Below are 26,692 nucleotides of genomic sequence, written 5' to 3'. Positions count from 1 at the left end.
CTGGGGGCTGGTGGAACTGCTCTGATAAAGAAAGGGAAGAGTGACTTTGCTGGGAGGCTTGCCGGACTTGTCAAGGGTGCTTTAAACTAGTTGTGTTGGGGGAGGGGAGCATCATTCCATCCCAACACACCCAGTCAGTTGCCAGCACCCATAATAACTGCTCAGAGCAATGTACTGATATTCCAGCCGCTCCAGCCACTGAACCGGCTTCATTTGGAGCTTGGATCAGATGCCTCTATACAAATGCCCATAGCATGGGGAATAAATAAGAGGAATTAAGAGATGTGGGCACATCTACGGGGCTATGGTATAACAGGCATCACCGAAACATGGTGGGATGGCTCATTTGACTGGAGTGTTGGAATGGAGGGTTATAGGCTTTTTAGAAAAGACAGGCCCGGTAGGAGGGGAGGGGGAGTTGCCCTTTATGTTAGGGATCGGCTGGAGAGTATGGAACTCTGGGGACAGGTGAGCAGTTAACAGAAAGTTTGTCGGCCAGGGTTAAGGGGAAATCAGTGACCTGACACTTTACCGTGGGGATCTGTTACAGACCGCCTGATCAAGAGGAACCTGTGGATGAAGAACTCTACAGACAAATAGGAAAAGCCTCACACTCACAGGCCCTTGTTCTCATGGGGGACTTCAACCACCCTGACATCTGCTGGGGCGACGGTATGGCCCGGCACAAGCAATCCAGGAGGTTTCTCAATTGTGTGGAAGACAACTTCCTTCTGCAAGCAATAAAGGAGCCGACGAGGAGAGGTGCCCTGCTTGACCTCGTGCTCACCAACAGGGAAGGGCTCGTTGGAAATGTGACTCTCCAGGGAAGTCTTGGATGCAGTGATCAGGAGATGGTTGAATTCAAGGTCCTCAAGACAGTGAGAAGAGCGTGCAGTAAGCTCACTGCCCTGGACTTCAAGAGAGCAGACTTTGGCCTCTTCAGGAACCTACTTAGCAAAGTTCCATGGGATATAGCCCTAGAGGGCAGGGGGGCCCAAGACTCTTGGTTAATATTCAAAGATCACCTGCTACAAGCTCAGGAGTGTTGCATCCCGACCAGAAGGAAGTGCAGCAGGAGGGCCAGGAGACCTCCTTGGATGGATAAGGAGCTGCTGAGAAAAATTCACAAGAAAAAAGAGACTTATAAAAGGTGGAAACAAGGACAGGTGGCCTGGGATGAATACAGGGATGTTGTCAGGGTAGTTAGGGACCAAGTTAGGAAAGCTAAGGCCCAATTGGAGCTAAACTTGGCAAGGGGTGTTAAAGATAACAGGAAGGGATTTTATAGGTATGTAATGGCTAAAAAACAGACTAAGGACAATGTAGGCCCCTTCCGGAAACTTTCAGGAGAACTGGCTACACAGGACTTGGAGAAGACTGAGGTTCTGAATGACTTCTTTGCCTCGGTCTTCACTGGCAAAGGCTCTGACCACACCACCCAAGTCTTGGAAGGTGGACGCAGGGACTGTGAAAACCTAGACCTGGGGTCCACTGTAGGAGAGGATCTGGTTCGAGACTATCTTAACCTGAATGTACACAAGTCGATGGGACCTGATGAAATCCATCCACAGGTCCTGAAGGAGCTGGCAAATGAAGCTGCAAAGCCACTGGCCATCATATTTGAAAAATCATGGCAGACAGGCAAAGTTCCTGATGACTGGGAAAAGGGAAATATAACCCCCATTTTCAAGAAGGGGAAAATGGATTACCTGGGGAATTACAGACCAGTCAGTGTCACCTCTGTGCCTGGCAAAATCTGGGAGCAGATTCTCCTGGAAGGCAGGCTAGGGCCCATGAAAAACAAGGTGCTTGGTGACAGCCAGCATGGCTTCACTGTGGGGAAATCCTGCCTGACCAATTTGGTGGCCTTCTATGATGGGACTACAAAAGTGATGGACAGGAGTGGAGCAGTTGACGTCATCTACCTGGACTTATGCAAAACATTCGACACTGTCCCACATGACATCCTTGTCTCTAAATTGGAGATACATCAATTTGATAGGTGGACCACTCGGTGGATAAAGAACTGGCTGGATGGTCGCACTCAAAGAGTTGCGGTCAATGGTTCAATGTCCGGCTGGAGATCAGTAACGAGTGGTGTCCCTCAGGGATTGGTGTTGGGACCGGTCTTGTTTAATATCTTTGTCACTGACATGGGCAATGGAATTGAGTGTGCCCTCAGCAAGTTTGCCGATGACACCAAGCTGTGTGGTTCTGTTGATACGCTAGAGGGAAGTAATGCCATTCAGAGGGACCTTGACACACTTGTGAGGTGGGCTGATGCCAACCTCATGAAGTTTAACCATGACAAGTGCAAGGTCCTACACCTGGGTGGGAGCAATCCCAGGCACAGCTGCAGGTTGGGCAAAAAGGAAATTCATGGCAGCCCTGTGGAGAAGGACTTGGGGGTGTTGGTCAATGAGAAAATGAACATGAGCCAGCAGTGTGCACTTACAGCCCAGAAAACCAACCGTATCCTGGGCTGCATCAAGAGGAACGTGACCAGCAGGTCAAAGGAGGTGATCCTGCCCCTCTACTCTGCTCTTGTGAGACCTCACTTGGAGTATTGTGTGCAGTTCTGGTGTCCTCAACATAAAAAGGACATGGAACTGTTAGAACAAGTCCAAAGGAGAGCCACGAGGATGATCAGGGGACTGGAGCACCTCCCATATGAAGACAGGCTGAGAAAGTTGGGGCTGTTCAGCCTGGAGAAGAGAAGGCTGCGTGGAGACCTCATAGCAGCCTTCCAGTATCTTAAGGGGGCCTACAGGGATGCTGGGGAGGGACTCTTCATTAGGGACTGTAGTGATAGGACAAGGGGTAACGGGTTGAAACTTAAACAGCAGGGGATTAGACTGGATATAAGGAAGAAATTCTTTACTGTAAGCGTGGTGAGGTACTGGAATGGGTTGCCCAAGGAAGCTGTGAATGCTCCACCCCTGGCGGTGTTCAAGGCCAGGTTGGACAGAGCTTTGGGTGATATGGTTTAGTGTGAGGTGTCCCTGCCCATGGCAGGGGGGTTGGAACTAGATGATCTTAAGGTCCTTTCCAATCCTAACTATTCTATGATATTATGATTCTATGAATATATTTGGACCTTTGTCTGAACATATGTAAATAATACTGTAACTCCCAGGTATTTCTGTTGTATTGCTGCTTTTCTGCTTTTCTAAAATCTACCTTTGTTTGTTTAAGTATTCATTACAAATCATTGTACAATATATTGACTAAATTAAATTTTCCCAACGTTATTTATTTTACCCTCTTCTGCCATTTATCGAAGTGATTTTGTAGTCTACTTGTATCCTCTAAGGAGGCATAATCCCTCACAGCTTTTTATCACCTTAATATAAGGTTGATAAGACTCTCCACAGTTGTTAATTGACCTCACTGGTATCCTATTCAAAACATCCTCCCAAGATAATGATGAAGGATTACAGTTAACTTGTATTTAATTTTTATTAAAATCTTACGGTTATCACACTGATCTGCATGCAGCATTAGCTTCCAGAAAGCAATGTGGTTTCAATTCTGAAGTCCTTACAAAACCGTGTCCTCATGAAAGAAAAAGTATTTTTATACTTATCCATGCTGTTTAAAATGTATATAAGTGTATATTTACTGACAGATAATTGCCAGATATTTTGGGTTGGGTTGGATTTTAAGATATGTCATGTGGGAATCTGTTCAACGTTTCAAATGCCACCCTAAGAAGCTATGTAAGGTGCCAGATCCCCTTCATGAATCCTGACTGCCTCTAATTCACAACCAGAACCAGCAGTAAGCTGCAACTGTGAAAGAAGACATTGTTCGCGGGAAAATTGCACAAACATGGCAAAGTGCAGATCTGCCCCACCACATCCAAATTTAGAGTATTCTTACCTCAGAAGGTCCAACCCATGCCCTTCTGGGCAGCTGAGAGACGGCTGTGAGTAACTGATGACAAAAATAGCAGATGACTCTTTCAGGGGAGGAACTCTTCATTCCTCATTCAGCTGCACAACAGTGCAGCCAGGTCTCAATAGGCACAAAGTGGATGCCCCATAGCTCTCTAACTAGCAATTTTTGCTGGATGCTAATCTATGTAAGAGTTGTTTAATCATCCTTTCTGGAGAAAACTCACTTAGAAACCAATGATAAAGTATGAAAAAGAATTGCATGAGAGCTGACTCCAGCTAAAATGGAAAGTATTTCTATGGGTATCTGAAACATTTTGAAGGCTTGCATCATTGGTGACACTGCCTGTTTGTTTTTTTTTAAAGTGCCACACCAACAGTCAGTCCATTCAGTTTCTAATTTGAGACTTCTTCCAGCCTGCCTGCTTATAATAAATTCCTTTATAGCAGTGAGTAACACCTTATAATATACCTGGTTGGCAAGGAAAATCTGCACCACCCTGGCCCCTGGCAATTATTGCATCCAGTTCTGGGCCCCCCAGAGGACAGGGAATTGCTTGAAAGAGTCCAGCACAGAGCCACAAAGATGATGAAGGGAGTGGAACACCTCCCTTATGAGGAGAGGCTGAGGGAGCTGGGTCTCTTTAGCTTGGAGGAGAGGAGACTGAGGGGTGACCTCATCAGTGTTTATAAATATGTAAAGGGTGGGTGTCAGGATGATGATGGAGCTAGGCTTTTTTCAGTGATATCCAGTGACAGGACAAGGGGCAATGGGTGTAAACTGGAGCATAGGAGGTTCCACATTAACATCAGGAAGAACTTCTTTACTATAAGAGTGACAGAGCACTGGAACAGGTTGCCCAGGGGGGTTGTGGAGTCTCCTACATTGGAGATATCCAAGGCCCACCTGGACAAGTTCCTGTGTGATGTACTCTAGGTTACCCTGCTCTTGCAGGGGGGTTGGACTAGATGATCTTTCGAGGTCCCTTCCAACCCTTGGGATTCTGTGATTCTTTGTAATAAACCACCAGGCAACTAGGCTTAAGCCAGCCTCACTTCTCTCACTTCTTGCATAACTTGCAAGCAATGTGGTACACCTAGTTATCAACCTTTATGAAACTCCAAAAATACACCCCAGTACTTCAGGAAACTCCATCACATCACCTCAGCAGCATGGACTACTCTATGTAAGTCAAAGCAGTCTTCTGCTCTTGGCACTCGCTTCCCAAGCTAATTAATTTGAATCCCAGTTCTCATCAGTGGTCTGAGATCTAGATCCTTAAAAAATCCTCCTAAAGCTCTATGACAAGATTTAGCTGACAGCTTTGCTCTTCAGGTAGAACTGATCTTTCTATAATAAGGTACAGTTATTTGCACAAGAGACAGAGCTTTCTTGTAGAAAGCTCTTTAGTTTGTGGGATTAATTGCCATGCAAACTAAGTATCATCAGAATCTTCACCTGTTTTTTGATGCATGCACAAGGCATGCTTTTGTGGCTTTGCTGTCCCAAGTATAAACATAATCAATGTGCAGGAGTTATTGACAAAGGCTATAGCAGGGGAGGGGAGGCAGAGCTCGTCTACACTGGGACCAGTTGATGTTGGTCAATTGAAGTAGCTAGTCAACCCACAGTCGTGACAAACGGGTTCCGGACATCAGAATTTCTTAAGTCAGTTCCTTCAAACTATGCCAACAGTGTGGGAGGAGATATTGCAGGAAGAAACAAATCTGTCTTTGCTCCAAATAAGGCCAAAGAAAAGGGAGCTCTCCAAATACGTGAGACCTAAGCATGAGTTTTATAAAAGACTGTTCCTCCAACTGCAGCTCTGGTACCCAGCCTTACTGCTTGCCCTCCTTCACCTTTTTGTGCCTTCTTGATGGTTTTTCTTTTTTATTCTATATTAAAACACTGTCCACTGGCAAGAATGAGGCTGACCCTTCCTATATACCACTTTAATTCCTGGGTATCATACTTCCAAAATGTTCCAATAGACCTCAAAAGCCTACAGGGAAAAGTCACAGGAATGCAATGAATCCAATGAAAGGTCACAGAAATGCAATGAGAGGAATGCAGTGACTTCATGCTAGGTAAGACTGAACAGGGTAGGACCTTGCATCTTGGAAAAAAAACAATAGATATGGAATTAACAGAGGTCTATAAATCCCAGATAGCATGGAGTCAAATAAGGAACAATCACATTCTATTTCTCATTAAAAAAATAACTAAAAAGAAATAACCAGTACCAAATGGAATTATAACATTTGTTTTTAATCCTAAAATATATGGTAATACCATGTATTTAAACTATGTAACATTATTTCATGGTGTAACAGAGGCCAAAAATACATGTAAATAGTATGAGAATAGGTCCATTAATGGCTATTAAAATGAAGACTCAGATGCAACCTTTTACACTGACTGTTTCTAAAGCTTTGGTTTTTCTTAAGCTGGGAAGATGTGTCAAAGTAAAGACTGTTAAGTACATGTCCCATTTCTTAAATCCTTCCATAAGTATACCTAAATGACAATTTCCATCACTGGAAGAGTGGGTGAGATTGTCTGACTTCTATATGATCATCCTGTTTTCCCAGCCATTATGGTGGAAAGGGGGCCACCTCCACTACTGGGGCTAAAATAGAGAAGGAGGGGAATAGGATGAATATTGGGGTGGGGTCTTGGCTGGGACCACCAGGTTTCATCTTGGCCTGAATGGGAGTAGCTGGGTCCTGAGAAGTGCCACAGCTGGCACAATGCTAACCAAGGGGCCTTGGGAAGGATGAACAGGCTTTTTTAACCTCTATGGAGAGCTGAGAAGGAGGAGAATTGTCTCAGATAAGGCAGATGATGGTGGGAGCAGGCAGAGACATGAGCACCTCAGGCAGACTGAGCTGTAGGTCAGCCATGCAGCCACGGCTGCATCTAGGTGAGCTACAACTGGAAACTAACTTGCCTGAACCAAGGCCTGACCACCAGAGCATTCCTGGTAATTTCCTGTTCTCAGCGTCAGTGAGTGCAGTTATACACTGCAAATGGACCTGAAGGAGGGCTACCCATGAGAGTATATGCATCTAAGCATGTCGCTGTGGCAACTTGAGTTTGTAAAGGGTGGACTGGGAAGCAAGAATATATAGATGATACCACCTCTACACTGATGATCCTGATATCCTGTTAATATACTGGCACTTGCACTTGAAAAGGATGCTGAAACAGAAGCAGAAAAAAGGCAGCACAAAAATGAGAGAATGGGGAAGGTAATTTATGGTGAGAAGCTGAAGAAACTTGACTTGTTTTGTTTCCCAAGGAGAGGACACCACAGAACTGTCTTTGAGGAGTATCCATCCACACAGCCATGAGTGTGAACTGAATGACTCTGGTCAGAAACGAAGAACACATTTTTAGTCAGGAGAGTGAGAGCAGCCACTGGAACAATGCGCTAAGCCTTCAGCTCATCAGGTCTTCACTCCAGACAGCATTTCTGGCATGCTCTAGCCAAATCCAAAACATGCTCCCCCTGCCAAATCCATCCTTGAAAGTCGTATCAGCTTTATCCCCAAACGACCAGGGGTTTTATGAGCAACTGATACTGGCTGGTTACCACACTATTGACCCCTCCATTCCTGTCTCCTTTGGCACCTTAGGGTGCACCCCACTGCAGCCCTTCCTGTGTCCAGTGGACAGCCCGTGCTTGCACACTGCTGGCAACAGACTACTCCTGTCACCAAGTAAGCATCTCCTCCACAGACCGCTGATGCGGGGCAGCTGCCATGCCCGCTCCTCCATGAACACTCGCGCTCACTCGCTTTTCTCGTAACCCTTTAGGAGACACCGAGGTCTCCGCTGAGAAGAGAAACCCCCTCAGGGTTTCTGCCACCACCTCCCTCTTTTCCCTGCGGCCAGCCGAGTGCTGCCCGCTTCCGCCGGTGCCCGCCGCCGGGGCTGGGCAGGCGTGGAGTGGACGTGCGTGTCTCCTGTGGAAACCCCGGCGCCTCCAGCTCCGCCCCACGCGTGTCCGTGTGTCGGGGCGGGCGGGGGAGCAGCCCCGACCGCCGCCCCGCCCCGCCATGCCGCAGCCGTAGGCAGCCCGCGGCCGCAACCAGCCGTCGGCCTCCGCGGCCTCCGGGCGGCGCGGCGGCGGTGGGCCCTGCCCGATGGGCAGCCTGCTGAGCGGGGTCAGCTTCAAGGAGCCCACCACGGTGGAGGACTGCGACTCCACCTGGGAGACCGACTCGGAGCCCGAGGCGGCGGAGCCCGGCGAGGAGCCGCGGCGGCAGGAGGGGGTGTGCACTGCTGCGGGAGGCGGGGAAGAGCCGGCAGAGCTGCCCGCCGCAGACTGCCCGCCGCAGGAGCCCCCGCCGCCACCGTCCCCTGTGCCGGAGGAGGGCGAGCGGGCAGAGGCGGACGCCGCTAGCCCCGAGCAGGTACCGCCGGCGCCGGGAGGAGCGGCCGCTGCGGGGAGGCTGAGGCAGGGCAGGGGGCGGTGGGGACGGCCCACACTTGGTGCTGGCCTCGCTCCGGGCAGGGCGCTGCTGCCGCTGTCCCATAGAGCCGAGCCGAGCCTCGCCTCGCCTCAGGGCCTGGTCGGACCGGAGCAGCCCCGCTCCCTCCCACCCACCCAGCTCTGCGGCACCGGCGGGCCGGGGCGCGGGCCCGGGCGGCTGAGGCGGAGCGGGATGTGATGAACTGGCTCCGCATATGGAGTAGAAATGAGTCCATGTCCCGCCTTCCCTCCTCTTACCTGTTCTTGGGAGAAAACGGGCCTTGGGGTCGTTGCTAGTCCCGCGACTGATCTTTCTAGGGAAGGTTCTGCTTTGCATCAGATGTAGTCTGGAACTTGGCCTCTAATTAAATGGGTTAAAAATCTGGGTGTTGGATCGTAGGTGGCAATGGGTTTGTGACTTCTCAGTGGGCCTCACGTGAGGAATTTTCAGAGCAAGTTTCTGTCTTCTAGGAACCTCTGAGAATGCGGACCCTAAAGAAATAAAGGGGTGCTTTGCCAATAATTGTATTGGAGTCAGAATTGAATGCAGGCTGGGCTAGTTTGGTCTTTCTTTTAGCCTGTTAGATGTATAACCTTTACTGTTCAGAAACTGTGTGAAATTAAATAAGCATCAGCATTTTTCCCTTTTCTTCTTGATAGCTGGTGATACTGATGCCTGCTGACTGGGTGTCAAGGGGTATTGCTTGGTCAGGAAAGTGTGTTTTGCCTGTAATATAGTCAGAGCTGGTCTTCCAAAAGGAAGAATGAAAACGGATGCCTGTTTGTTGTTAATATGCTATTGATAAGTAATGGCAATAATAAAGACATGTTCAATGCAGTCACAGGGTATTTCCCTTTTTAGGCTTGACTTTAACCTGTCACATGTGTATTGAAAGGAGTGGAATGAATTTTTGTAGTAATTTGGCCCTTGGTTTTAGTTGTAGAGGCTTATAAGATTAAGGGATACAAAACTCTTTGTTGCAGTTTGGTTATAAAGAAATTACAAAGCAAATGAAGTTGGTGGTAGCAAGCTGAAGTCTGCATGGTAATGCTTTGTTTCCTGATATTCTTCAGTGCATGCAGCTTTTTCCAGTGTTCTCTGAACTCAGTGGGATTATTTTCATTTACCTTGATGGGCTTTGGTTGCTTTAGGTCACAGCATTCGAACATCTGGGGACTAGTACAAGTTCTTGTATATGTGTGTTTTCTCTAAGCACATTTTTATTTTGGGCCTTAATGGTTCTTCTTACTAGGTTTTAAATTCAAGTTCTGAGAAAACTAGTAATAGAAAATGGTTCGAGAAGGTGTTACAACTGCAGTATGGCTTGTCCATGACTATTCATTTTCTTCCACATCATGCAAAGATAGCAATTAAGTCAATGTACACATGACAAATAGTCTTTGCAAATAGTTTGATTTCCCATTCAAAATGAGTAGTGTCTCTGCATTTTCATGTTCAGTTATTTACTTCACCTTGTGCTAGTACTTGCAAGGTTACTTTGAAGTCTTGCATTTGGAAACTATGATCAACCTGTTGATTTAACTCAAATTCAGTCTCATTGGAAGGCCATGTTATAGCTTTGATTTTGTATTTTATTTTGATTTTTAAATTTATGTTAAAAGTGTGCGGTGTCAAGTATTCAGCAGGGAGGCTTCAGTGTTTGACTAAAAAGTGAGCAAATATGTGCACTTGTGTTGGTTTACATTGCTGAAGTCCATTGTGAAAAATGATTAATTGAACATTACACAAATTTGGTATGTAATCTGTTTGTGTATGGTTATTACCTACTTCACTGTTTCAGAGTGGTGATGGAACTGAGCTGACAGCCAAACCGAAGAGAAGCTTCTACGCAGCAAGAGATTTATACAAGTACCGACACCAGTATCCAGTAAGAACATTTTATGGTTTAAAACTGCCTTTTTAGTAGGAGACAGCATATAACCCAAACATTCCTAAAACTTTGTGGTGCCTGGTGAATATGAGGAATAAAAAATTACAATCAAAAAGCTGATGCAGTGGCCCAGCTTGGGACAAGAGTGAAACCAGTGCAACATCTTTTCATCCAAGGCATATATGTGCAAATATGTGAGATGTGTAAGCCTGGAAGCAGTGGTAGGAGCCCATAAAAAGGTTCATGCCTTTAATGTCTAAGAGGATAGGTTACAGACTTTGGACTTATTTGTCTTTCAGATTTGTTGAGACTTGAGTCAAGGTGCTGCTTGGCTTGCTGCTAAGACCTTGGTCTCAGCAGAAGGTAGCAGCCAGAAGGAACTTGCAGACCCTTAAACTGAGTCTTTAAGTGCATGAGTAAAACTCTGTGGTTCCTAAAACTTTGAACTTTTTTGGTCCTCATATTATTCAAAGAACGTAATATTGCTTTTTTGGATACTCTTGATAGGTTTTTGTAGGCTGATAATGTCATATTTCTTTTCTTTTAGCAGAACTTTAAAGATCTTCGATATCAGAATGATTTGTGCAATCTCCGCTTTTACAAAAATAAAATCCCGTTTAAACCTGATGGTGAGTAATATGTGGCAATAATAGTGATAATAAAAGAATGCTCACTAATGATTGTAACAAAGTGATACTGTAGTGATAATTGCAGTGCTGAAAAATTAAAGGTATATAGTTAAAAATTGTATAACTTGAACCTTCTGTGTTGGAGGAGCATGTTGATAACACTGGAGCAGTTTATGCTTAAACCAGAGTTGGCTTTGTGGTCTAGGGAGGTGGTGCTTTTCTCATGCGTTTTCAGCCTGAAGTCACACAGGGCGTTGTTTGCACCACTGCTTCATAGTAGTGGCACTGCTTTTTATTAAACAAAGATAAAGTTGTTCCACTATGCTGCACAAACTCTTGCTGCGTGATTAGGAGTGGCAGGAATCAGGGTGTTATCCCTAGCACTGTGTAAGGGAAAAAGAATATGTTGTAACTACCTTCTGTGAGGTTATTGTAATAACAATAATAAAACAGTTTCTCTAAGTCCCTAGTGGTTCAGGTAGTGTAGCAGGAACCTCAAGTGCAAGGTTCTACACAAAGAAGACGAGCTGAAAGACGGCAAACCTTGCTTTAGAGAGTTTGCAGTCAAAATATGAGAGACAAGAGGGTAGCAGACAGATGGAGAAGCAGACGGAGGCAATAAAACAGTCTTGGTTAGAATGATAGGCAAGAGCCTCAGTACATGAGAGCTCAGCCATTGGTAAAAAAAATTTTGCAGGCCAAAAAATAGCTTTTGAGAGTTCTAAAATAATTATGAGGAGGCTACTTTGAAGCTGTTTGCAGAAAGATCCTCTGACCATGAGGAGCTTGGGAGGAACTACCAGCATGCATACGGGAGTACAGAAACGAGATGTGGAGGCTGCCACCGAGGCAGGATCCTGTCAGAGGCGGGATCAGTCTCATAGCAACAAATGGGTTCTCATAAGGTAGCAAGGGGCAGGTCACAAAAGGCTTTGGGATTGAAGGCATATAGTTCTTTCTTGAATTTACAGAAAAGGGTTTCACTGTGAAAGAATGCAAAGCAAAAGAAGAAGCAGTATAAAAAAGCTGTGGTCTAGAAATATGATCCTACCAGCAGCATTCAGGGGAGATGTGAGACAGGAGGGCACTTTTCAAGGTCAGGGAAAAGGATGTTGAGATACACAATGTCGCAGTTCTGATAGGAAGCTGTATGGGAAGGAATGTTACACAGAAGTGTATAAAGATGTATATGCAGGAAGGTTGAAGATGACAGCTGTTTATAGGCAAGATAGTGATAATATCTTCAGCAAATGAGAAAACAGGTTTTGTGAAAGAATGATAAGACCTTTGTTTTAATCATCTTGAGCTTTCTCTAGATGCCTACAGGCAGATGCTGCGTTTTTAGCTTGACTGGAAGAAGAGTTAGATCTGTGAATTACCAATACAGAAGTAGCAAATTTGGGAGACATTACACAGAGAACAGACATAGAAAGGAAAAGAAGAGCGCTGAGGTCCTTGGGAACCTGAGAACCACATGAACACCCAGGACAACCTGAAACTAAAAGCCAGAAAAGATTGGGGGGGATCCTTTCAAGTGCAGAATAAAGGAGCAATTCAAGAGGATTAGCCATAGAAGAGATAGCCATGAAAGCTAGAGGACGACTTCCCTCCTAAAATCTGTCAAGAATAAAATTTCTCTTAATACTTCAGGAGAAAGCCACAGTTGATAGTGTCAAAGGTAGCCAATAAGCCATGGAGGCTGAAGCGTTGGTGGCTGCGAGCTCTGATTATGCAGAATTCTTCACTGAGAATGGGAAGAGTAGTCACCACCTTGACATAAGTCTGTGGATCTGTGAGACTGTTCAGAGGGAATCTAAGCTACCATGTTAGGGACCGAATTATTGGGGAATGTTACTAAAAACATTTCTAGTGCAGTATTAGATCTGAAGTTGTCCTGGTTTTGGCTGGGATCAAGTTCATTGCCTTACTAGCAGCTGGTGCAGTGCTGTGTTTTGGCTTTAGTCTGAGAACAATGCATGTTTTAGTTGTTACTAAGTAGTACTTACCTTGATAAAGGACTTTTCAGTCTCTCATCCTTTGCCAGTGAGGAGGGGCACGAGAAACTGGGAGGAAGCAGAGACAGGGCACCTGACCCAAACTAGCCAAAGGGATATTCCATGCCACAGCACATCATGCCCAGTATATAAACTGGGGGGAGTTACCCAGAAGGAACTGATTGCTACCTCAATTGGACTGGGTATTGGTCAGTGGGTGGTGAGTGAGCAATTGCATTGTGCATTGCTGTTTGGGATTTTTTCTGCCTTTCCCTTCCCTCCCTTCTCCCCCCTTTTTAATATCTTTATCCTTATTATTTCCCTTTTCATTACTATTAGTAGTACTATTAGTATTGTACTTTATGTCAAATATTAAACTGTTCTTAACCCACGGCTTTTACTTGTTTTTTTTTCTGATTCTGCTCCCCATCCCTTTGCAGGGTGGGGGTCTGTGAGTGAGCAGCTGTGTGGTGCTTAGTTGCCATCTGGGGTTAAACCATGACAGAATTTTAATTCCATGACCTACAGATTCTGTTTGTGGTTCTGACTCAGAACTGGCCTGTTTGTCTCTCTGCCCTGAGCAGCAGATTTTCCAAGACTTGAAACATAGGTTGGATACAGTATGTTGGTGCTGGGAGGTCCTCTTTGCAAGGTCCTTTTCTGGCCTCATCTTTACTGGAAACCCCATGTTCTTAGCCCTTTTGACTGGCTGCTTTCTCCATTTTTTGAAGAAAAAAAACAAGTTTTCCTTTGTCATTGAGACCTAAGTGGAAATTTTCACTGTGGAGAGAGAGATCTCCAGTGTGCAACAGGAGACTGTCTACATGGGGTTTTGAATTTTTTAGACCATTCCTATGCTATTTGGCTTTGGGAGGGGCCATGCAAGCAGTGGTGAAACTTCTTGGTTTCAGAGTGGAAACAGGCTATCAGTGTTTATTCATGGAAGGAGACTGTGCAGATTCTGGGACAAGGAGCATCATTTTATGTACTTTGTGTATTTGTGCAAGTACCCAGAAAAGTGCCCTGGCTCTCGACTGAACTTCATAAGATGGTCTCAGTACAAAGAATAATTAATTTCTTTTCACATTTACTTTGTCCCCTTTTTTTATACGGTGTCTCTCCGAGAGGAATTGACTGAACTCCACAACTGTTTTCAGACCACTAAAAGCTGAAATTCTTGTTTGTTGAGAATGATCTGAGAACTCAAGTTCAAACCTGTAACAATGGCAGCAAGATTCTTGGCCACAGCTAATTGAGAAAGATTTCCCAATCATTATGTTATTTGCAGATGGAGAGATGCCTGGAATGGGAGACTTCTTGAAGAGTTGAGGCTTTGTCCTACTAGGACAAGATATATGTATTATATATGCAGAGTTTTGTCATGTTACAGCAGTGATGTTGATTCACAATGAAGTAGTGGTTTGTTAATTACTATTCAGTCTGATAAAGGGATCTAGGACATGAGAAGTACGATTTACAGAGGTTATTGTCACATACCCTCTGCCGGCAGTTAACTCAGCATAAGGTTTTTTCCTCTTGAAATTTGATAAATCTCTCACTTTTAATTTTTATTAACTAAAATAATTTTTATTATTTTTTAATGGCTGTAATAGAGCATATTTCGCATAGTATGTGAAAGAGAATTAAAGTATGTATTGTATCATTATGTTAACACAGTATGTACTTTATGTAGCTAAATACTGGTTTTGATGGCTATTTAACAGTTTTCAAATTGTTTTTATGCAGGGGTTTATATTGAAGAAGTCCTAAATAAGTGGAAAGGAGACTATGAAAAACTGGAACATAACCACACTTACATACAGTGGTTTGTCATTTATTACCTATTTCTGTTTCAAAGCATTAATTTCAGTAAGTGTTCAAGTAGCATGAGCTGTAACGTGCTTTTTCTTTTAACAGGCTTTTCCCACTGAGGGAACAAGGTCTGAACTTCTATGCTAAGGAATTAACTACATATGAAATTGAGGTAATACAAATTGAGCTCCATACAAACTATCACATTGATTTTGATACATACCTGCTTTTTGTTATATAAAGTTGTTTTATACAATGTAGAAGTACTTGCTTTAGCACCACTTAGAATTTTGGACGTATTCTTTGTTTATTAGGAATTCAAGAAAACAAAAGAAGCAATTAGAAGATTCCTTTTGGCTTACAAAATGATGTTGGAGTTTTTTGGTATAAAGCTAATTGATAAAACTGGAAATGTAGCACGAGCTGCTAACTGGCAAGAAAGATTTCAGCATTTGAATGAGTAAGTAATGACATGCACTCCACTCTAGAACTGCCACAGAATCTCTTTACCCTTTCCTTTTGTAGAGAAAGGGAAGATACATTTTCCAAAGATTGCCAGGAAAAACAGAAAAAAATAGGCAATGACTGGTTTGTGTCTGTATGTACATTTCTCCTTCCCTTTTTTTTAAAATTGTGCCTCTTGTCCGTGACCAATCTAACCAATATATTGAATTATCTGAAAATACAAGTTTAGGTGCTGCTGAAGAAGATCAGAGTTCCAAATTCATTTGTTGGTCATGCTACCAAACGAATTTTCACCTAACTCCAAAGTGCTGCTTCACAGTTGGGAAAGAACCAAGTGGCTTATCTTTGTATTCACATTTCTTTCTCAGAAAATTAAAATTCTCTGCACCTTTATGGAAACTAAGTAACTAGATTTCCCTCCCTCCTCAAAACATGAAATACTATGTGTTCAGTACTTTTTAGTTGCAGTGCTTAACTGGAGAGGTTTAGATATACGTTAAGTCAAACTTCAACCCACCTTTCAGCAAATTACTTCTGTCGCTTTTCATCAGCATTGTGTGGAGCATAAGTTTGCACTGAATTTTGTCCCATGCTGACTAATTGTATCAAAATCTCTCTTCAAATCTTGTGATCTCTTTCCTAATACTTCTGACCTTAGAGCTGGAGATTGCTTTGTTGCAATATTTTCTTCTCCCAAAGCTTGCATTGCTGATTTTTGGGTGAATAGTGGGAATAATTTGTTTATTAATTTTACTTAAATATTATATGAGCCAGTATGGGTGTGGGCTCAGACTCAGACCACAGATGAAAAAAGGTTTTGGGAAGCCCAAATGTTACTCACTGCACATTTTTACAGTGTGATTCCTGTATTCTCATCAGTGACTAGCTACACAGTTTTAAATCGTGAATTAGGACATTTTTTACCTAATTTTAGCCATCTGAACACATTCAAGTTTTACTGTTTACTTATGTGTACTTTATGGGAGAAAGATCCCTTCACAAGAACTTCCAAAATACAGATCATTCTGTTTGTCTTAGACATTTTTTCCAACAGTGGGACTTGCTCTTCAGAGGTGCCTGGTTTTCTTCCAGCACTGACTGTGTGAGAAGTGCAGGTAGTTACTCTAGGTTGGAGACCCAGCTTTCAGATAGCTTAAATGAAGTGCAATGAATCCTGTTTAGAAAGAGTACATACAGAAGAAGGAATCAAAATCAGTACAGACTTTGATTTTATGGGTTTTTTTTTGCCTGTTGCCTCATTGCACTGTGCAGACACTAATTTTCACTCACAATGTCCTAGCAAAGGAGGTGCTAGCAAGCTTCAACAGCTGTGAGAAATTAAAGTACAGGAAGCCTGAAGTACACACCTGGAGTGATAAAAAGGACTGAGGAATTGCTATTCCAGCTCTGTATCTGTGAGGTGGGTTAGTTTTTCTCTTTATCCCTGTTTCAATGCGATTTTTTCACCCTTTTCTTCCAAAGGTCTCAACACAACTACTTGAGAATCACTCGAATTCTGAAAAGTCTTGGAGAGCTTGGATATGAGAGTTTTAAATCTCCTCTGGTAAAATTTATTCTCCATGAAGCTCTTGTGGAAGATACTATTCCCAACATTAAGCAAAGTGCTCTGGAATATTTTGTGTATACTATTAGAGACCGAAGAGAAAGAAGGAAACTCCTGAGATTTGCTCAGCAACATTATACACCCTCGGAGCATTTTATCTGGGGACCCCCAAGAAAGCAGAAGTTGGAGGGAAGCAAAACAAATAAAAAGCCAGCATCTCCACTTTCTATTCACAACAGTTGTATTTCTAAGCATAAGAAACCAAAAGAGCCTAAGAATACATCAGCAAGTGGAAGCTCAGCTGGTAAAACAACCGAAGAAAGAAAGGTAGAACTCTCAAAAAATGAGGAAGAAAATGACCAGGATGAACAAGAAATGAACTGTGATGCTGTTAGGCAGAACAGTGAAAAGAACAGTGCTACTGATAGTGGTCAGCTTTCAAAATCAGAAGACATTCGTGATACTTCAGACAGAAAGGAGGACACTTCTCATTCCAAAAAAGATGACGAAGGTCTGAACAGTGACTGTGGAAATCACCCAGGCACTAAAGAGAAAGATTTATGTGACACTGAGGATTCCTCAAATAAGACAGCAGATCTACAAGATAACCTTGATAAGGATACACTTACAGGGGGAACCACCACAACAAACAAGGATGAGCTCAAATAATGAGTCTGAGGTTAAAAATCATTATGTTTCATATTGAATGAAGCAAATTATTTCTTGCTCCTTTATTTTGGGTGAAATTTCCATCCAGTGTTGTATGAAATGTTCATGAGACTGTGCTTGTTGCAAATGCATCAGATTAGGCTTCTGTTAGGTTAACAAATTTTATTTTTTTTAACCTCAGTTTATCAGCAGTCAACCAGATGTGGCTCTTAGAAACAATCATGTATATTCAAATCTAAGAAATTATCTTTTCCAGACAGATTGCATAGAAAAACTTATCTATTTTTTTGCCATTGAATCCATCCAGTATTTAGAAACAAAAAAGGTGTAACTTACTAGAAAGCCTTGGAACATCAGAACTTTAAAGTTTCTTTTAATATATTTTAAGTGTTGATTTCCTTTTATGAAATTACTTGAAATTATTTCAAGAGCACAGTTTTTTCCCTAGTGGATATTTTTTAGGAATTGCGTTCATGTTTAACAGCAGTATTTGCACATCTTTTACCTTGGATCAGCATCCTTGTCAGAGACACAACAGATCTCAAAATGTCCTATGCAGCTGGGTATCACTGTACATTGAATAAAAGTTTAACTTAAATGAAACTGTATCTGCAGCTCCTGGGTACAAGAGAAGTTGCACTTTAGACCTGTTTTAGTCCATGTGTAGTTCTCTCTTCTCTTGACTCATTTGTTAGTACTAATTTGGAGGAGAGTGGTGTCTCTTTGATCACTCAGATTTGGTCTCCCTGTGAGGGCCTTCTGTTGATCAGCTGTAATAAAACAACTCCCCCAGCTGGGTTCAGCACCTGGAAAGCCTCTGGACAGCTGAAAAACAGTCTCCTCGCACAACACTGCTTAATCATCAAAGCCATCAGAGAAAATGTCCCCAGGCTTGTCCAGCTGGATCTTACCTGAACTTGGATGTTTCTTGGCCAGTTTTATGTAGGGCCTGAACAAGGCTGAAATCCTTGTTGCTGCTCTGGGGGAGAAAGGCAGCCTTGGTGCTTCCTTCCAGCTATTTCCTCTCTTTGCTCTCAGTCTTCTCAATTGTCTTTCACAATTTAATGTTAGTTTGATCATCAGCTGATTGAGGCAGGCCAGTCTGCTTGCTCAGCTGGAGCCCAGCCTGTAGGAATTTTGCAATCTTTCCCAACTTCCTTCACTGAAGGACTGTGTGCTGTCCCTGAGTAGCCTTGTCTGACTTCATGCCAGTCAAGCAAGATAGTACCCAGCAACTACAGTAGAATATGAATTAAAAAATAATGCAGGTAGAACTTACACTTTCTACAGTCCTAAAATAGTCTAAAAGTTCTATACGTATTTTCTATTTAAAAGTGTATATATTATCCACTGCCTTTAATGTATATTTGATGCAATGTCATGAGGCAAGTTGCTGACTACATTTTGAGTGCCAGAGTGCTACAGGACTTTATTCAAGTCTTATAACTCAAAATGAAAAAGAGTTCAGGAGTTTCAGAGCATAGTCAAAACATCTCTATTTTTCTGTTTTGCTAATTTCCATCATGGCAGTGCATCCTCCATTGCTTTCGACAGGTAGAATTCTTTCTTGAGATTAAATAGCTTGGTAGTTACAGATCTTGGTACCCATGGACAAAGATTAGGCTTTGTCCCATCCTAAGGAGTCAGGGAAGAAGGAAGATGTATCCCTCCTTCTCCTGTGCTGACTTGTAAGGAAAGGAAAGTATACATACATGTGGATTTTTTAAAGAGTAACTCAGGTTGCTCAAGGAGATACTAAACCTGTCTGAGTAGAAATGCCCCAGAGAATTCCTCCCTTGAAATCTGAAAAGGTGCTTAGAAGCCTTTCACAATACTGTGGGCTTGAACTAGGATCCCCTTGTTCATGTTTCCTCTGACCTTCAGAGGAGGAGGGGTCAGGAAATGTTAAGATAAAGTTGGTCAATGTAGTTAACGACTCTGACCTGACTTGTATGCACAGGGACAACAGCTTTATATTCTGCCTGTGACTTTTTAAATGTTGAGTGCCTAACCATGCTAACTTGATAGCTTTTTTTTTAGTTATTTCTTTAATGGCATAGGGAAAATGTGTGTAACGAATATAAGGAACAGAGCCTTCAATGGATGGATTTTAATATTAAACACTTCAAAATGTAGTGTTCAAGTGACATAAGGGATGTTGGGAATGTAATTATACTGTAATTTGATGGAACATCAATGACCTCAGGAGATTTTTTTGTCACACACACAACACAAAAAGAAATCTTGCTCTATTTTTAACCCAGGAAGCTCGTGGGATGTGCATCCAAATGATTTCTCTGCAGTACGGTATTCTGTCACTGTGACACAGCTTTCACCTATACATGCTTACTGGTTCTCCACTCATAATTAAGTACTTAATGTGCTTTTAATCTGACAGGGTTGTCTGTATTAAGGGCCTAGTGTATCTGAAAATGCAGTAGGGAACTTTGGGAGTCATATCCTTATTAAATGCAATTTTTAATTATTTTTTTTAAATCCACAACTCAGTCTATTTCTATCAGTTTTCACAGAAATCAGAATAGTAGTGACATACCAATTGCGTACGAAGAACTACGGGCATTAGCTAAGTGAGGTTTTTTGTGTCAGGTGGACTCCTGCACTCTGTAATCTTTGGTAGCTTTATCAACAGAATTACTCCCATGGGACAGTTCAGCTCTAACTAGCAAATTCTGCTCTATGTTAAATGCAGTGGTTTATAACTCTTTCCATAGAGTTGTTTCTTGTGATGCTGCAAGTGATTAAAAGAAGGATTCATTGCAGGGTAATCATACAGTGTAGCATCCCATTGATAAATGGGTGCATTGTGTGCATTTCATTACAGAAACATGGCCTTAGCAACCAGAAGCATTCCATGCTTGATGTTTCTAAGTATTGGCTTTCAGGTTTACAGTACAACACATGGTATAATGATTGTATTCTTGTAAAGGCCAGTACTTTTTACCATTACTTCAGAAACCGAGGAATGAGCAAGGAAAGCCAGGATATTTACTCACTGTTAAACTTGGGTTTATCTTGCTGTATACTTAAGTACTCAGGGATTTCTGTGTACTTGCTACAATAATGTATTTTGGCCAAGTGTTTTACTAGAATCTGAGCTATTCACTCCCATACAGGGGTTCTTTCCTGATAAGTACATCTGAGTAGTCTCTGGTACTTTTAAGTGGGAGTAGAGTGTATATATGCACACACCTGTGAATTCAAGTATCCTATAGTGAGGGGATATGAATGCAAAACTGGACAATATGTTACTGAGTACACACATATCATGCAAACATGCAGCACTTTAACATTAACTACATCTCTGTGCCCTACTATGTGGGACATAACTGTGCCTCAGTTGCCGAAACTGTGTTGGCATAGAGACTGACAGCTTGGGTAAATGAGGTGTGCACCACAGACCATCCAGATTATAAGAACAGTTACACTTGTGCACTTATCTAGGAGCAGAACTGAGCTCTTGGTGTTCATACTGCTCATATTTAAAGATGTAATCCTGAAGGAGGCTAAAAATACTTGCAATAAGCCTTTGAGAGCTGTTTTCTGGCTTGGACAACTCCTCAGTTTCCTGCTTTAAGATTGCAGCACTCTGGTATATTAGGTGTTTGTTTAACCATTGCTATTATGTCATGTAACCTAGTGTAAGCCTCCTTGAATTATCCCAGGATAATTCTAATAATTAGCGGATGCATATGCCTGTGCTATAACCAGAAAGTTTACAGACTTTAGAAGCTTTGTATAATTTTTGATGGTTGATCCATTAAGGTAAGTTAAAGGAGATTCACTAAATTTAAATGGAAAACAGCTTTTGTTTGTTTCTTAAATAAAGTTTATGTATATCTATTCAGTTGAATTATTTTTTGTACCTTTCTTTTCCTGACAATTGTGATGGTAGCGATGGAAAATTATAGTAAGATATATATGCTTAAGTGAAAATGTAACTCTTTTTACACCATAGTTTTACAGATTTAATGTATCATACTGAATTTCCTTGACAAAAGCTGTGTTTATGAATAAGATGCAAGTATGTAAAGTAAGTTTTACAGTTAATAAATATGTATGACAATATCCTGCTAATGACGTACATTGTCCTGAGAACTATCAGTATGGATCAGAACCAAAGATGTTTCTAGCCCTGTATCCTGCCTCCCGAAGCAGCCACCAACAAACGGTGTGAAACAAAGAACAGATAAGGTGACCCCATTTTTCTTCAGGAATTTCTCCATTTTTGAACTCATGGTTTCTTTCAGTCTTCACAATCCCTTGTGGCTGTGTATTCCATGTTTTAATTATGTTCTTTATGGAAAAAGTAGTATCTTGTTTGTCTCAGATCACTTTATTCAAGAATTGCTAGAGCATTTGAACACAGTTACTAAAAGAACTGTTAAGATGAACAGCAATCCACTTCAACTCGGTTTTTAAAAGCCAAGGGATATTCTAATGACAAAATATCTGCTTAGGCAGAAAATGTTGTATGTTTCTGTCCTTAGGCAGAAGATGTCTGCTTAGGTAGAAAACTTGTCCCTGTGTTGATGTCAATACTGACTTGCTTGTCCCTTCTGAATAAATTTTTACACATAGATCCTCTTGTATGAAGCATTAAAAGCCAGATTCCAACTTCAGAACAGGGTTTGTTTGTTTGTTTTCCTAACAGTGTGAAAGCAAGATCAGTAAAGGGCAAAACCTATTCCTAGGTCACATATGGATGGGGAGACACTTCTGGATTTTGAGACAGCAGCATCAATGGTTGTAACACTGTGATCATGTATACTGTTTGGGGGTTGCTGAGAACCATACTCATTCAACCTTTTGGTAACTTAACTTTGATACATGTCCCTAGAAATGTTACCCCAGTGTTACTGGGGGTTTGCAATTGGGGTAACTGCTCAAAAGGTATTTGGAGCCTAAAAGTGAAGACTGGGCCAAAAAGGCTTAGCATGGGGCAACTCATTCTCCATACAAATCACAGTCAATACCAGAGATTTACTACTAAGAGGTATTTAGATGCAGTTCTCCAAGGGGAATGTAAATTACATCTCTGTAGTATCTCTGTGCTCTGTACTGCCTAGGAACTATGTCTTTTTATGAAAGCTGTGTTCCTTCTGCAGCCCACATTCTTAAGTATACTGAGGTAATACCATTGAGGAAAGCAAGAGTTTATTTTAAATAGTATGTTTGATACATGCCATAACTAATGGGTTCCAAAATATAGTTCAGAAGCTATAGAGAGAAATTAAATAGAGACCTCCTGTGGCTTTACATTTATATTCATCTTTATTTTCAAAAGCATTAAGCTGTTTGCTATAAAATAACAAATGTGAGAGAGAATTGGCAGATTGTTCTGAAAGAAATCTCTTACTTCTTAGAAACTCAGCACTTTTTAATTCTACCACGCTTAGAAGTCTAGTGGCGTGTTCATCCATTAAAGTTTATTGTGAAATATACTGAATGTATTTACTACTGTGGCTAACTATGTGAAAATGATTGTTTTGCAGTAAAAAAGGTTATGGCACTTACAATTTTGGGATCTGCTGAAGCATGTTTGCTAATCATTATTTGCTCTTTCTTCTGTGTTTTAACCTGTTCCATGGTTGTTTGCCCTTTGTGCAATTTGAGTTCAACAACAGATGATTAGGTAAAGTTTTACACGGATAAAACTCAGAAGTACCATAGTCGTCATTGTTAAAATGTGTTCTAAGAAAAAGTGCAGTAAAAAGAAAAAACCCAAAACCCATCAATTTTTACTTGTGAAATGAAACGGCTACATGTCAGTTTTTATGAATGGTCCTGCTCTCTTCTCTGTATTCTTTTGCAGTGTTTACAGAATGCCGTGCATGTTTGGTAGTACCAATACCATATGTATGTGGTAGGAGTGGTAACCAGTTTCTGGATTTGTAATGCACTATAAAGATATATAATTCTGTAACTGTATGGCAGTGTTATGCCAAAAAATTGTATAAACATAAGCAGTAGTTTATGTTGCTTACTGCTAATTTAAAATTGTTTGTAAATTTAAATACTTGGATTTCCTTTCAGGTATTATATTTTTAATAACAGCAGCCAAAACCTCTGAACTAATAAAGCTTCTTCATTTAGCAGCATTGTTTTAGCAACATGTGCAGATATTGTGTAGCTCTAATAATGTGTAATTGCTGTTTGATGCTTGTTTGTATAGTCTTCTGTAAATGTATTAACACTTAAAAGTAGGGCATTAAAGGCTCTGGTCCTCCTTTTTGTTGTCAGTGGCAAAACCACCAACAGATAGCAGAAGAGCAAGGGAAGGCCCAGAGTGAGCTTTACTAAAAGTTCATTGTTTGGGTTTTTTATCTTAAGAGAAATGCGTAGTATGAAAACACTGTTAACATTAAAGGGTAAAACACAAATTATGATTGTGCAGGCAGAAACCCTCTGGAGCAGTGCCAATGACTGGCTACAGCTCTTAACTTAGCAGGGAAACATTCAACCTGCTGGTTCTATTTGTCCTGTGCTGAAGCTGTAGAGTGGGATGGCTTCATCTCCTTTTTCCTCCCAGTTTTGTAGTAAGCTGTTACGCACATGGTGGGGCTGCAGGTTTATGTAGCTCTGTAAAAGGGCCCAGCAGGTTTGGAGAGTGTTTCCAGCTCACGCATTTCTTCTCAGTGAGGAGAAGCAGGTGCTTCTTACATGGAAGGAGGCTTCAAGCGTGGTCCTTGTCTCAAATGGAGCTTGGTGTTTACATGGCTATAGTAACTTACTTCCATGTTGTCATGTCACACAGGCATGGGGTGGAAATGATAAGCAATAGCATGGTATGTCTGTGTGTTGTTTTCCCCAGACAATTCAGTTGCAGCTCCCTGAGGCACTGCAGTGATTCATCTGCTCGTTGGCAAAGACTGGCTGCAAGGCAGTTATCCTCTTCTACCCTTGGCATGTAAACTTGGTCATGTCCTGTGTGGATACAGTTATATTGCTGGCTGTTGTACCAGCAGCTCCAGACTTCGGGCATGTCTGCAGTAAAAAGATCGATCCTGTGTGAGCACAAACCCTCATGTGTGCCAGAGCCACTCCTATAGTTTTCCTGGGGCTCATTACAAGGGTGTGAGCATAAACTGATATCCCAGATCTAGCTGGCCCTAGTTAAATTAAGACAAACCAGCTTTTGGAGGAGGTGAAGCAAGGGGGTGATGGGCCCAGCATCCTGTGCCTTGCCTGCTGCTTCATCCCAGCCACAGAGGCAGGCACCCACTTAGGAACATAGTGACACACTGTCAGTGGCTTTGGGTCAGCGGGTGAGCCAGCTGGTCTGTCCCCAGTTCTACAAAAGTGTGATGGTGGATGGAAATACACACATATCTCCCAGGGCATGTACTCACCTACTTTGCTTTATTTTAGGGGTACCATCTAGGAAGTTTTCAGCTGCTGTAGTATTGGGGAGTACGTAGAGCACTGGTGGGAAGAGCACACAGCAAGGAAGGACTGAGATGACAAGGAGAGTTGGGAAGCACTTCTGTTATATATAGAGCAGCAGGGGAGACAGCTGAAATAAATCTAAACTACCTCTGTTGTTCAGGGAGTTAAGCTGCAGGGTTTCGGTTTGATTTTTGTTTCCCTGAAATGTTTTTCTAACAGAGCTGTACCATAAAATTGGGATGGGAATATATTATTTTGATATACGTGGATGATCTTGAGCAAGGTCTAAAATGTTTGTAACGATCATGTTAATTGCAGAAATGTGATTTAGCTAACAAAACCTGGGAATGCTCTTCTAAAAATTACAATTTAATGGATTTATTTTGCTTTGTTTGCCTGGGCAATAAACTGGAAGACAAAATATTAAGTATCTTCACTCCCTAGGGTCAAACAGTCTAGCTATTATCACTTCAGTGTTAAATCAGGAAGTGTGATTGGAGCCTATCTGCAGTTTAAAAACAGCCCTCTAAAGAAGCAGCAAAAGTATCTACCAAAGTATCTTGTGACTAAATAAAGATCTATAATGACACTGCTTTTTAAGTGTTAGCTTCACATATCTTCTGAGGTGTATTACATAGTAAACAAAACTCTAGTATGACTTATTGGCTCATTTGTACCCAATATGAAAGCTGAACTTCAGTGCCATGAAGCCTGTTCTAAAAAGCAGGGCTCTCTTTATCAAGGGCAGGAAGAACAGATGTTTAGAAGCACCAGAGCCCCCAGTTGTGTCCCTATCTCGGAAGGCTGTGACTCCTGGTTGGCACAGAGAGCCAGTCAAGCAGAGTCTGGGGTCAGAGTCATAATGTGGCCCTGCTCCCCACTGTGCAGAGATGCTGTAATCAGACACACTTCATTTCCCCATACGGAGGTGAGGTGAAGATTTGTCCTTTTCGGAGCAGCCCTAGGATGTGCCTCTCATGGCCAGGGTCCAGGGCTGGGCAGGGGGGCTGTTCTGCCTCACTGCTGGGCTCTGGTTCCTGAGGGCTGAGTTACAGGCCCAGTGCGTTTATTGACCTGCCCAAGTACAATTACGTGCAGCAATTACTGACAGCTCAGAGCTTTTGTTATGGTTAATCTTGGTCTGCATGTTGTGGGGTGAGCTTAAAATAAAACTATTTTCCAAGAATTTTCCCTATGAAAAGCCAATTTAAGAAGGTTTAATTGGGTCCCAGTGTTTGCCTTATTTTGATATAGTATGTGCAATGCATTAGATGCTTTTGCAGGCAGTATTCTATAGACATCGTAATTTCAAGGCCTACTGAATGGAGGAAGAACATTTAAAATTCAACTGGCTCTTTCTATTTTTATTTAATGTATAAATCAGACATAATTCATGCATAGTTCCTTCCAGGTTTGGATGTTTATTGAACACTATGTATAGTTATAAACATTTCGTAGCAGCTGTTACAAATTTCATTATAGAAATGGGGGAAAAAAAAAGAAAAAAGAAACCTCACATTTTCACTTCTCCAATCTCATTTGAAAGCTTAAACAAGGAAGCTTTGAATTTTCAGCTTCCAAACTAGCAGCGGAAATTGAGGCCTTGAATTACTTACGAGAACTAGGACTTGGGATCTTCAGCCCCACATGGGACCCTCAGTCACTTGGGGGTGAATCTGTAGCACTTAGTTAACTAAAAGTGCAGAAATGTAGTAGAATGTTCCAAACCTACAAGACACCTAATGCTGATACTCTATTAACGAGTCTCTTTCACAGACACCCCCTTCTCGTGGGGAACGAGCTTGCGTGCCCTTGTGAGGCTGGGAGCTATGCTGGTGGTGGCATATGCCTCCAGTAGGGTCTTCATGCCAGACAGGTCTCAACTG

At 42.2% G+C, this 26,692-nt stretch overlaps 1 protein-coding gene across 2 annotated transcripts; it reads left to right on the top strand.

Annotated features, from left to right (window-relative positions):
• Positions 1–8,039: 8,039 nt before the first annotated feature.
• OGFRL1 (opioid growth factor receptor like 1) lies at positions 8,040–23,518 on the top strand. 2 transcript variants are annotated; one of them, XM_034060820.1, is made up of 7 exons: positions 8,040–8,315; positions 10,177–10,263; positions 10,817–10,895; positions 14,636–14,714; positions 14,807–14,873; positions 15,016–15,161; positions 16,649–23,518. In XM_034060820.1, the coding sequence occupies exons 1-7, from the start codon at positions 8,046–8,048 to the stop codon at positions 17,397–17,399; spliced, it is 1,479 nt and encodes a 492-aa protein (XP_033916711.1). In that variant the 5' UTR covers positions 8,040–8,045; the 3' UTR covers positions 17,400–23,518. The 2 variants fall into 2 exon arrangements, with proteins under 2 accessions (XP_033916711.1, XP_030908577.2); XM_031052717.2 differs by having other exon boundaries at positions 10,814–10,895.
• Positions 23,519–26,692: the final 3,174 nt, after the last annotated feature.

The sequence above is a fragment of the Melopsittacus undulatus genome, chromosome 3 (assembly GCF_012275295.1).
Source record: "Melopsittacus undulatus isolate bMelUnd1 chromosome 3, bMelUnd1.mat.Z, whole genome shotgun sequence".
NCBI lineage: Eukaryota > Metazoa > Chordata > Aves > Psittaciformes > Psittaculidae > Melopsittacus > Melopsittacus undulatus.
Note: the sequence above shows the minus strand (reverse complement) of the source record. Positions and strands in the feature narration are given on the sequence as shown.